This window comes from Cervus elaphus, chromosome 20 (genome assembly GCF_910594005.1).
Source record: "Cervus elaphus chromosome 20, mCerEla1.1, whole genome shotgun sequence".
NCBI lineage: Eukaryota > Metazoa > Chordata > Mammalia > Artiodactyla > Cervidae > Cervus > Cervus elaphus.
In genome coordinates, this window is record NC_057834.1 from 39903389 (window position 1) to 39916072 (window position 12684).

Below are 12684 nucleotides of genomic sequence, written 5' to 3' on the forward strand. Positions count from 1 at the left end.
TATTCACCTGTATTAGGTCAGGGATGTAAATGTATGATAATGGTAATTAACATTTCCACAGCAGTTCCCAAAGCTGCTTTCATGCACACTGTTTCTTCAGCCCCATGGTAACCACCAGAGAACTATCATTAGGCCTCTTTTACAGATAAGGAAATCGAGAGGAGGAGGCGTCTGCCATTCAAGGCGCTCTCGTTTTGGCCAGGCTCTCTGATAGGGCTATGCGGGCAGCACCCCACTGACTCTTCACAGCAGTTGTGTGAGGGCTGTATTACTAGTTTCCACATTTCAAAGAGGAGGACACAGGGGCTGGGAGAGGTTAAATATGGGCTTCCCCGCTGGCCCAGTGGTAAAGGATCTGCCTGCAATTCAGGAGACATGGGTTTGATCCCGGTGTCACGAAGATTCCCTGGAGTAGGGAATGGCTACCCACCCCAGTATTCTTGCCTGGGAAATCTCATGGACAGAAGAGCTACAGTCCTTGGGATTGCAAAAGAGTCAGACATGACTTAGCGACTGGACAGCAACAACAGAACGTATACAGGGAGTGGTTCTGGAATTTGCCCCAGGTCTGCGAGAAAGGGTCTCCTGCTTATGGGACATGCAGGCAACAGCCTGGGCCTTCCTCTCCTTCCTCTTGGGCTTTGTGTGAGACGAAGGGGACCTGGATGGGCAGAGTCCAGATGCTCTTGGTCTCTCGATCCTGAAGACATGGGGAAGTGGGTCCACTTGTTGGTGATTGCATGACTGTAGTGTGAATGTTTTCAGTGTATCCTGGTTTCTGCTGGTGCTCTGTCCCAGATTCTGGGGCTGTTTGGGCTGGTGGAGACTGGCCATGGTTGGCTGCCTCTGGAGCTGTCCCCCGACTGGTTAGGCCCTGAATGGGACAAATTTCTTTCTGTGTATTTGACAAACTAACAAACACACGAGTTTCCTAGCTGGTCTCAGTAATCTTCCCTCATCCCACTGCTCCCTGCAAACCTCTGTGCCAAGGCAGAGAGCAGGAGGGTCTGGAAAACCGTGCTTGCTGTTCAGGGGCCTGCTGGCCAGATTCTCTCTCACTTTCTCCTGGAATTAGGGCAGGGAGCAGAAGCTCAGGGAAACATATCTCCCCTTCCACTGTGTCTCACTGCGACTCTGCTCTTTGCTCTTCAAGGTCTGTCCTGCAAGAAAAGAGGGACAGAACGCAAAGGTCGATTCTGAGACAGAGTTCAATTCAGTTCAGTCGCTCAGTCACGTCTGACTCTGCAACTCAATGGACTGTAGCACTCCAGGCTTCCCTGTCCATCACCAATCCCCAGAGCTTGCTCAAACTCATGTCCATCGAGTCGGTGATACCATCCAACCATCTCACCTTCTGTTGTTCCCTTCTCCTGCCTTCAATAGGAGTGACCCAAATAAGGCTCCCCATGCTCCTTTAGGTCACTTGAACTCTTCACCAACTCAGGGCTCCCATCCAGGAAATGGGCACAGTCAGGCATTGACTAGGCACTCAAAAGAGGTAGTAGGTCTAAACTCTACAGATTCTCGATCCCAGTTCAGATTCTCTCCCCACCCCCTTTCCCTAATTCTGTAGCTGGCTCTGTACCCTGGCTCCAGCCTTGGTAAATCAGATATCCCTTTCCACACTCTCTCTGCACTGGGCTCAGATGATGAGAGAGAGGAGACGGGTCAGTTTGAGGAGGTTCATTGAACCCCACCAGGCTATGAGACTGGGGGGGTGGTCACCCTGTCCCTTGGGCCCAGGTCCTTGTGGCACAAGCACAAGAATGTTCGGATGCTCCAGGACATTTCATCTTATTTCTCCCTGAGATGCGGAACCAGACACTGATCTTCAGGGGGCAAGGGGGTTTCCCAGAGGCCTTTGTAAGGTGAAGGTGGTGATAGTGGGGGACCGAGGCAAGGAGGGAGGAGAGATGGAGAGGAGGGGCAGTCCTGCCGGGTCAGAGAGCATCTGCGTCTCTTCCTGCCACCTCCATCGAGTGGGGGATTTTGCGTGCGGTTGCTGAGTTAGACGCAGGGCCCTCCGCTCTCAGACACTCCACAGGACCGTCAAATGATATGAAGAACTTTCACACTGAAGTCTCAGGGCAGGAATCTTCCAGATCAAAAAAAAAAAAAAAAAATCAAGACCCAAACAAGGTAAAGGACAGGCTCAAGGTGGAGGGAGGCGGGTGGAGGAGCTCAGAGTGAGGGCTCAGTGAAGCGGTCTTCTCTTGACGGTGCTCCAGCCCCAAAGCACCTCCTCCCAGACCTTCCTGTCCACCCGCCCTCCCCTCAGCTGTCACCTCCTAGGGCGAGCTCCTGCCTGCCTCCTTCTGGGCAAACAAAGGGGCGGAGCCCCGGGGAGGTGCAGCCAGGCTGAGAAACAGGAAGGGCTGGGGGATGAGGGCTCAGACTGGGAGCAGGTTACCCGGCTCTTCCTTGACCGCTCACATGAAGTACCCCAGGCCCCGCCACTGTAGCCCTGCTTTCTTGCTCTTCCTTGCATTTACGTTACCCATCTATCATACACATGTTTGTTACTGTCTGTTGCCTGCGTTGGAGGGTCCTTTCCACAGAACTTGGATTTTGTCTGTTTTGTTTATGGCTATACCTCCAATGCCTAGGAGAGGTGCTTCTATATATTCACATGAGGACTTCTTGGTGGTGCAGTGGATAGGAATCCACCTGCCAATGCAGGGGACACAGGTTTGATCCCTGGGCTGGGAAGATTCCACATGCTATGGCGCAACCCAGCCTGCGTGTGCCTAGAGCTCATACTCTGCAACAAGAAAAGCCACCGCAATGAGAAGCCTCACACTGCAATGAAGAGCAGCCTTTGATCCTCACAGCTAGAGAAAGCCCACTGTGCAGCAACGAAGACCCAGCGCAGCCAAAAATAAGTATACTTTAAAAAAATAAAATAATTATTGACATGAGTGACGAATGGCTCTTACCCCATCACTAATTAGTTGTGTGACTTGGGCAAGTTACCTACCTCTCAGTTAACATTTACATCTTTACCAGGTGCCAGCGTGCCAGCGCTATTTGTCTATGAGCTGTGTACCTGTTAACTCATTTATGCCTCACAGCAATCCTATGAAATCGTGACCATTATTTTCCTTGGTCATCCACAGATGATGAAAGTGAGGCCCGGAGAGGTGAGGTGATCTGCTTAAGGAAGGTGGCTGCTCGTGGCATACCTGGGATGCCACAGGTGGGAACAAGTGCTTGACCCAGAACTGAATTAATCGCTGGTCCCCACTGGGCCCCTGCTTCTGTCCCCTACTCCCCATAACTCCTTGCCTATAAAACAGAGATAATCACAGCCCTCCCTTCCCTGCCCTCCCACTGCCTGCTTCCCTCATCTAAAGGGGCTGAGTCTTCAGGGAGCTGATGGCAAGGTTGAGCTTCAGGTGCAGGGGGGTTCAAGGGAGGCCAAGGTGTCATGAACTCTCTGGCTGCCCCATAGTAAGCATTAGGATTTCTTCCCCATTCCACACTCTTCTGGATCTTGAGTTCTTTTCTGAGAAATGAGGAGGGGTCTCTCGGGCCCAGGAATCAGGGGCGGGAGGAGAGAAGTGATATAAAGGGATTTCCATTTCTGGTAATATGGTGATCTGTGCTGGTTCTAGCTAAAAACAACAAAAAGTGCTGGAGAGAATAAAAACAGCTTTTCAAAGCCTTAAAGAGCTCACAAGGCGGTAAAGAATGAGATCAAAATCTAAGTGAAAGCAGATTCCAGGAAGAAAGCCCGTCGCCAGGCCCCTCATGTCCTGAGGACATAACTAACCTGAGCCAAAGTGACCTTTGGCTTTGTTTGTGGAAACAGGAAGGGTTCATTTGAGGAGCAGAGGCAAAGGGGAGACCCCACATACTGCTGAGACCCCAAAGGGCTATACCCTTAAGCCCCAAACCAGAGGAAACCTATCCCCACCCCATGGGAGTGCAGGGAACTCGGCCTTGGTGCCATGTGGAGCCAGGAGGACAGGAAACCAGAGCTCTAGCTCCAGGCTGCCCTGGGGTGAGTCTGTGCTTGGTGGGGTGGGGTGAGGGGGGACCAGGAAAACACAGCCTAGACTTCTGGAAGGGCCCCTAGGAGCAGCACACCTTCCTCCCGGGTCTCAAAGACATTCTACTGATGATCCCCCCCAGGGAAGCAAGCGTGTCCAAGCAAAATCCTTAGGTGCTGTCTCAGGGGCTCCAAAGAGCTCCAGTACCGCAGTTCTTTATGTCTCAGCACAGAAAAGAATTCAGGGACAGGTGAAGTGATGTAGTGAAGAAATGATTTACTGGAATAGGACGCTTGTGAGACTTACAAGCGGGAGGACGAGTGATGCCACACCGTGAGAACTTACTGGGCTCCAGTTTTATAATCAGGAAAAGTGGGGAGAGGGAGAAGACCTTCTTTGTCTTTCTTGAGTAGACGTCAACGCTTCTATCATCAGCTCCTCCTCCAGGTTGAGCAAGGGAGTTTTCTTGTCTTTACACAGACAAGCTAGGTTCACAAATTATTGTTTTTTCATGTGTACAGACAGCATGTCCGAGGGATCATCAACTTACTGAGCTCACTGTGCAGTATGTGGGTCTCAATGTTTCATTGTTTTGGGGGATGTCTTGTGCTTCTGTTGTGTGGTTTTGTTGCTAAGGAAGCCTGCTTGCTTTTGTGGTTAAGCAAACCTGCTTTCAGGCTTCCCTGGTGACTCAGTGGTTAAAAAATACACCTGCCAATGATGTGGGCTCGACCTCCGGGTCAGGAAGATCTCCTGGAGAAGGAACTGGTAACCCACTCCAGTATTCTTGCCCGGGAAATTCCATGGACAGAGGAGCCTGGCAGGGTACAGTCCATGGGGTTGCAAAGAGTCGGACATGACTTAACGACTAAACAACAACAAACCCGCTTTCTTGAGTAATCATTAACATTCAGGAGTCTTCCATATTTTTTCTACCTACCATCCCCTAGTGGGATTACCTATTCAATCACCTGTTTTGTCCCTTTGAAAGTGAAAATGTTAGTAGCTCAGTTGTATCTGACTCTTTGTGAACTCATGGACTGTACCCCCAGGCTCCTCTGTCTATGGAATTCTCCAGGCAAGAATATGGGAGTGGAAAAAAAAAAAAAAAAAAGAATATGGGAGTGGGTAGCCATTCCCTACTCCAGGGGATCTTCCCGATCCAGGCATTGAACCCCAGTCTCCTGCATTGCAAGCAGATTCTTTACCGTCTGAGCCACCAGGACTATGCCCCCATCACAAAGACTGTCGGTCTGGGGATCCAGCAGGGAGAGTGATGGGCTCAGTGGTCTCACCATAAATGGGGGTCTGAACCAGAGGCTCACCAAGATCCTCTCTGACGCAGGGATTCTCTGGGGGTGAGGCAAAAGTGTGTCCTCATTTTGTCTTCTGTGGATGCCTCTTCAGCATGAAGAGGTAGGGGGCGGCTGTGGAATGACCTGTCTCCTCTAACCATGCAGGCAGGAGGTGGACAGGAGGCCGTGCCCTGTTCCCAACGCTGGGGAGGGCAGAGGGAAAATGAAGAGGTGGTGGTGTCTGCAGCCTTTGATGTGTGCATGGCTAGGTGTGTGAGTGGGGCTTGTAGTAGGGGTTGGCAGGGGAGGAGGCAGGGGAGCCCCTGGGGGGCATCCTGAGCTTGACCTACTTGGATCTCCCCATAATTACTCCCTTCCTTCATCGGGAGGCTACAAATAGGGATGTCCTGTCTCTAGGTTCCTCCACTTGAAACGTCAACATCAGAGGTGAGTGCCAGCTGCTTGGGTCCTGCCCTGGGCTGGGTGTTGGTCAGCCCGAGTTCTGTCTCCTGGCTCACGGTCTGAGCTTGGGGCCAGAGGGGTGACCACAGCAGGGACTGGGGAGGTGAGGGGAGTCTGATGATAGACTCAGGGGTTTCAGGCACAGTAAGGCGATGCTGAGGAGCTTGGGTTTAGGGGTGTGCAGAGCTGAGGTCTAGCCGAGGGATGGACAGATGGGCTTAAACCACTGCTGTTGCCCATAGTTAACTCCCCCCTTAACCCGCTCTCTTCATTCCTGCCAGGGGGTGAAATGGGCCAGGGAGGCGGGCAAGAGAGGATTCCCTCTAGTCCCCAGGCACCAAGATCCTGAAAAAGCCACAGTGGTGGCGCCAGGCAGGCTGGCAGGAGCCCAGAAGGGCAGGTCAGCTCCTCGGCATTTCCCTATTCCCTGCCATCACGGCCCTTTCATCTCCTGGGAACCCGGAACTCCGCTCCAATCCTGGGCTGTCGCAAAGCGTTAAACCCCAGGCAGCACTTAACCCCATTCTCTCTCCCTACTCTTGACCATCTGCAGGGCCCAGCAGAGGACAAATCATTAGGGAGGGAGAGAGCCTTGGCCCAGGCTGCCACATGGTGCAGGACTCCTGTCCCCTGGGGGAACCAGGAATGAGTCACTCAGCTCACGTGGAAACAACACATGCCTTCCTGGCTGCCTTAGGGTTTCCCCAGGCTGGAGGCATCTCCCAGGAGGGCGGTGGGAGGGGCCAGTGGAATGGGGGTGGGTGGGCAATGCTGGGGAGGGCTTCCCGTCTAACAGAACGGGGTGATTGCAGAGCCTTCTGTCTCAAGACCCTTAGGGGTCAGGGGGATGGCCATAGTTGGGGCAGATCATGTATTGGTCCCTACTGGAGCTGGCTGTCTCCAGAGACCATCTGATTCAGGTCCCTGATTAGGTCTGTGAGGTGGGATTAACCCCATTTCACAGATAAGGCACCTGAGACCCAGACTGGGTAAATGCTCATCCTCACCTGCATAGCTAGTCAGAGGCATAGTGGATCTTTGGATGCAGCTTCCCTGGATTCAGGGCAGAAGGGATGGTGAGGGGGTGGTTGTGAGACTGTAGGGGTTCCTCTGAGACCTGACTCTCTCTAAGGATGCTCAGCTTTGCCAAGGGCCTGAGGCCGGGAGCCCAGAGCAAGGATCTCCATGCAGGTTCCTATGGAAGGGGCTCTGGGGTCCTGAAGGGGAGGAAGATTCTAGGGTCAGGGGGCTGTGTCTCAGAGGGTGAGGCAGAGCCGGACTGAGCCATTGTTGGGTGTCAGATGAGAAAAGATGGAGAAAATAGGTGGGGGTTTCCCTGGTGGCTCAGACGGCAAAGAACCCTCCTGCAAGGCAGGAGACCCAGGGTTTGATCCCTGGATCGGGAAGATCCTCTGGAGAAGGAAATAGCAACCCAGTATTCTTGCCTGGCGAATCCCACGGACAGAGGAGCCTGTCTGGCTACAGTTCATGGGGCCACAAAAGAGTCCAACATGACTTAGCGGCTAAACTACCACCACTGTGGGGGAGTGAGGTAACGGGGTCGGGGGGGGGGGGGGGGGAGAGCACTCTCCCTGAGGGGTTTGCAGTGATGTTGGGCAATTAAGGCCTCTGTCCAGAAATAGAACGAGTGATGGTGGTGGGAGAGGGTGGGGGCGGTCAGAAAACAAATGAGGAGGAGCTGGTGTGGTCAAGGAGGGCTGCTCAGAGGAGGGGGAGCTTGTGGGTCCGGAAGTGTGTAGGGGGTTAATCCAGGTCTGGGCGCAGTCCCTGGGACACTCAAAATGCAGAGATGAGAAGAGGGGCTGACTTGGCTTCTGCCATGAGTCCCACCTTTGTTCCATGACAGTCAGTATGGCCAGTCTTCTGGAGCAGGCGTTGGCTACTATCGTGAGCACCTTTCAGGAATATTCACAGCTGTCTGGAAACCCGCTCTGCCAGGCGAAGTTCAAGGAACTCCTGGAGAAGGAGCTGCCTACCTGGACCCCGGTGAGCGCCTGGGCTGAGCCCGCGAGGGAAGCGCTGCTTGCAGTCTGCGAAGAGACCCTGCTCTGAGTCTGGGGCACAAGGGGGTGGAGGTTAGACTGTGGGGAGAGGTGCTGGGAGGGAAATGGGCACAACCGTTTCTTCATCTGTAAAGTGGGAGAAAGTCACCTCCCAGACTGTCTGGCAGGGCAGTTGGGAAGGCTGAGTGAGAGCTCTGTGAAGAACGCCTGACACGCAGTCGGCAGTCGGTGAATGAGCTGAGAAAGAGGATTTGGGAGGGGAACTGACACGGTGAATCCTCAGAACAGGGAGGCTGAGGTTGACCCCAGGGGGCATGGGTTGCTGATGGCTGGGACCACTGCGGGGAGGAGGCGTGGAGGCGAGGGAAGCTGGCTGTGTGCACCAGGCTGCCCTGCCCTCCTCAGCCTGCCTTCTCATCCCTGCCCGCCCCACCCCACACAGACGACGCTTCGGGAGTGTGAGTACAAGCAGTTCATCAGTGTCCTGGACACCAACAAGGATTGCCAGGTGGATTTTGTGGAGTACATGCGCTTGCTCGCCTGCCTCTGCGTCTACTGCCACGAGTCCTTCAAGGACAGCCCCCTGAAGCCCTCCTGCTCCCAGTAATGGGCAGGGCAGCTGTCGGAGGGCAGAGGTCAGGGTCCTCTCGGGACCCGCTCCGTCTCTGCCCCGAGGTCATCCTGGGCACATCAGCTCTCCCCTTCCCAGCCCCCCGGGCCCCTCCTTCTAGAATCTCCCAGGCTTGCCCCTGGTGTGCCAACCCATGAGTCCAGGAGACATGAGGGGACCATCCCCAGAATCACAGCTAGTGATCTGAAGAGGAGCCAGCCGCTGCCTCCCCCCACCAGCCACAGCGGTGGTGGCTGTCAAGGCCCAGAAGAGCATGTCTGGGGGAGAGATTGTGGCAGCAAAGGCCTCTTTTGTTCCTAATAAAGAACTGGCATCACTTGGCTTCGTTTGGTTCTTCTGAGACGACGGCCTGGGATCAGAGTCCCACTGAGGCATCACTCCGCCCTGGACTTTTCCACGGGAGGACAGGAGGTTGAGGGCAGTTTCAGACCCTGCGGAAATGAAATGGTCCCAATGTCCAACAGGAAGGCATGGGGGCAACTCGGGGACAATGTCCATGGGAGGATGGTGGGGTGGGGGGCTCTCTTGTCTGTCTGTGTCGGGCGGGTCTCTGAAGACGAAGCTTCCTTGGGCTGTGAAGGTGAGGGGGGGGGTCAAACTCAGTCCCCCAGACCGGCTGTTCCGGGAGGAGGGTGGGGCTGTAGGGGAGAGGGCGGGTCTGTTCCCCCGCCCTGGGCTATGAGAACCCAGAATGCAGCACTAATCAGATTAGGGGTTGGACCAGGGTGTTTGCTCCCTGATCATCTGGGGATGGGTGCTCTGCTGTTGGAGGGGGAAGGAGAGAGACCTTTAGGCAGACCCCTCTCCTTGAAGCCACAGCCACCTGAGGGGTTTAACCCCTGACTCCTGACCCTCCCTCGACCCCTGAGCTCATACCTTACCTCGGGAGGGTCCCCTGATCCCTGCCTCCCCTCATTTTGTGCTGCATCACCTCTAAATTTCCTCTGCTACCTGCCGTCTTCATCCCTGACACCCAGCCCAAATCCAAGCCCCCTCCCAAAGCCCTCTGCCACCCTACTGCTCTAGGTCTCTTCAGTCCCTCCCTGAGCCCCAGGGCATACCCCTCCTTCCCCATTCCATCACTCCTGCATCCAGTGCCTTTCTCCAAGGATGTGCCTGGGGTGTCCCCAAGCCTCCTTTGGGTGTTAGCCTGTTCCTCCTCCCAGACCCCCAGCTCCCGTCCCTGTGCTCACTCAACACAGTAGGAAGCTCTTTGGGGAGGGGCGCAAGGCAGCATGAGCCGCCCCCAGCACCGATCCTGAGGTGCCCTCCCTGTGTTCTGGGCTGCCACGTTCCAGGGCAGTTTCCCACCTGCCACCTTCCACCCCTCTATGCTGGCTGCCTGGTGGGACCACGTCCTCCTTGTCCCTCATACCCCAGGCACAACCTGTCCCTTGCCCCAGCTCCCTAAAACTCAAGCTGAGCTGTGCACACCCACCCCCCAGGCCCCCGCCTGTGCCCCTGGGGCTCTCCCGTGTCTGTCTGTGCCTGCTGGGGCAGGAAGCTGGCTTTCCAGGCTGGGCGGGTGGAGGGGGGTGGAGGGGGGCCGTGGCGTTCACCACATCAGCCCACGATAGGAGGGCTGGGTCCCGTTCTCCCCCATCCCTTGCCATGGGCAGGGCCTGGCCCGGGTATAAATAGGTCAGACTGCTGGGTTCTCCCCATTCTTCCTCTCTCCCCATCATCTCTCCCCAGCACTTCCTCTCTCTCGGTGAGTTGTGGTCGCCAGACTGGCATGCAAGGGGGGTCAGGCTGAGGCTGGGGCCAGGAGAAAGGGAGGTAGGTGGGGGCCAGAGGTGCTAAACAGGTCCAGATGTGAGATTCTGATGTGGAGGCTCTGGGGTGGGTGGTGTGCACAAGTGCGTGTGCATTCAAGGAAGAACAACAAGGGTGCAGGTGGCTGGATGGGAGCTGTCTGGGGGGTTCTGTGATGCTGGGGCTTGCGTGTGTTGTCGCTGCTGATGTTTTGTGGTGCATGTGACTGGTGGGTGTGCACAACGGCTGGTGTCTGCTGGGGGGCGCACTTGGGTGTGGAAAGCACAGTGAAGGCGGAAGGCGACTGTGGGCTCTGGCTGGTTATGTCCTAGGAGCCTCGGTCTTGCACACAGCAGCCCGGCCCAAGGGAGGGTGGCCTCCCTGTCCCTCCCCTGCATCCGTGCTGCTGCCACCTCACCCTGCCCCTCCCTATGCACTGGTTTTTTCCGCTAGGCCCCTGGGCAATCCTCCAGCAGCCTCGCCCAGCCCAGTGCTGGGAGGGGGAAAGAATGGGCTGGGGTGGGGCTGCTGTGGGCTGAGCCCGTAGGATTGAGTGAATGGACCAAGTGAGGGTGGAGAAAGTGCTTCTGGGGAGCTGGCTGCCTGGAACCCAGAGCCTGAGCACCAGGCCCTGCAGGAGTTTGTTGCCTCAAGCATAAATTTCCCACCCCCGCTAGGAGCTGAACCCCTTTCTGGATGGGAGCAGTGTCACCAATGTGCTCCCCGAGGGATGGGAGTGGGGGGCATTTCCAAATACATAGCTGGGGGTGGGGTGGGGAAAACAAGGTTGTCTCTGTGACCCTGCCCCTAGCTCCTGACTGCTGCCATGGCATATCCCCTGGAGAAGGCCCTCGATGTGATGGTGTCCACCTTCCACAAGTACTCGGGCAAGGAGGGTGACAAGTTCAAACTCAACAAGTCTGAGCTAAAGGAGCTGCTGACCCGGGAGCTGCCCAGCTTCCTGGGGGTGAGTGACACTGCCTGGGAGGCACCCGTCCTCTGCTCAGCACTACCTACAGCTGGCATCTGCTGCTGACATGGGCAATTTCCGGGCAGAGAGCTTACCCTGGCTGCCTGGGGCCAAAGCACAGTGGGCACCCACCGCTCACTTGCTAGCACCCTCAGAGAGAGGGCAGAGTGAGCAGACAGGGTACGGTGCTCTGTACAACTTCCCTGGAGGGAAACGGATGCTCAGAGAGGCTAGGTAACTTCCCAAGGTACCCAGTGTTTAAAGCTGAGATCATGAACTAGGATGGTTGAGCTCTTGCCGTCACTCCAGCAATGAACATCTTGTTTTTTTTTTAAGATTCTGTGAAAGTTGTATGCCTTCCTTTTTTAGTTGAAATATCGTTGATTTACAGTGTGTTCATTTCAAGTGTACAGCAAAGTGATTTAGCTACATATACACATATCTGTTTTTTCAGAGTCTTCTCCATGCTAAGTTATTACAATATTGAATACAGTTCCCTGTGCTATACAGTAAATCCTTATTGCTTATCTCTTTTATATACAGTAGTGTATATCTGTTAGTCTCATATTCCTATTTTATCACCATCCCCCTGCCCCATAAACCATTTTTGAATTTCTATTTGGCTTGTAGACGTGAAGACATAGTTCTCTGGAGACACTCACACACCTACAGAATTCTCCTGAGCAATTCCAGATGCCGTCTGTATCAACCTTTATGCTGTTTATACATTACTTTCATGACCATTGTATAATTGGACTCTTAAAATGACCTTGGCAGAAGATGCTGTGGTCTCCTTTGTCCAGTTGTACCGGGGTCCTCAGACTTCATCTGAGGGGTAGCTTAGCCCCTAGGGCTGGAGGTCCAAAGCCAGGCCCGCCAAGGGGTGCTGGTGCCTTCCTGAGCGCCCATCTGGAGGGGCCAACCTCGTCCAGTCCTAGCTCTGCCCCACTCCCCCACCCCGACTTCACTTCTGGTTTTCACCCGTAGCCTCTTCCTCCTGCAGAAAAGGACGGATGAAGCTGCGTTCCAGAAACTGATGAGCAACCTGGACTGCAACAAGGACAACGAGGTGGACTTCCAGGAGTACTGCGTCTTCCTGTCCTGCATCGCCATGATGTGCAATGAGTTCTTCGAAGGTTTCCCTGATAAGCAGCCCCGGAAAAAATGAAGGGTCCTCAGGTGTGGGTGGGTGGGGGGGCTGGAGCTGGGGTCTTCCCTGTTGGCGGTGGGCACATCACCTCACCCTGGCTCCTCCAGACGTGAGCACAATACTGAACAAGTTCAATAAAGATTCTTGAAAGCGATGAGGCTGATGGTCTGAGAAACTCTGGGGGCGTGGGGTGGGGCCTGAGGGGTACGATGTGGGGGCAGTGGGGAGGGGGTAACGGAAGATGCTGGAGTTGAGTTGTAGTGTTGTGGGGAGTGGAGAGCAGACGAGTGAGGGTGGGAGAGGGATGCGGGTGACTGTGTGTGTGTGTGGCGGAAAGAATCGACTCTGGATGGGGCCAAAGGCAGGGCAAGGGACCCCAGAGGCTTGGAACATCCCAGCTGTAGG

At 54.9% G+C, this 12684-nt stretch overlaps 2 protein-coding genes across 3 annotated transcripts; both read left to right on the forward strand.

The window, feature by feature from the left end:
- Nucleotides 1-5703: 5703 nt before the first annotated feature.
- On the forward strand, nt 5704-8722 carry S100A3 (S100 calcium binding protein A3). Of its 2 annotated transcripts, none has more exons than XM_043877921.1 (3): nt 5704-5734; nt 7617-7756; nt 8216-8722. In XM_043877921.1, exons 2-3 carry the CDS (start codon nt 7622-7624, stop codon nt 8378-8380), a joined length of 300 nt encoding a protein of 99 aa, XP_043733856.1. In that variant the 5' UTR covers nt 5704-5734; nt 7617-7621; the 3' UTR covers nt 8381-8722. The 2 variants fall into 2 exon arrangements, with proteins under 2 accessions (XP_043733856.1, XP_043733855.1); XM_043877920.1 differs by lacking the exon at nt 5704-5734 and adding an exon at nt 7208-7301.
- A 1244-nt stretch (nt 8723-9966) lies between these two features.
- Nucleotides 9967-12431, forward strand: S100A4 (S100 calcium binding protein A4). The gene is made up of 3 exons (XM_043877919.1): nt 9967-10115; nt 10971-11126; nt 12133-12431. The coding sequence occupies exons 2-3, from the start codon at nt 10986-10988 to the stop codon at nt 12295-12297; spliced, it is 306 nt and encodes a 101-aa protein (XP_043733854.1). The 5' UTR covers nt 9967-10115; nt 10971-10985; the 3' UTR covers nt 12298-12431.
- The last annotated feature ends 253 nt before the right edge of the window (nt 12432-12684 follow it).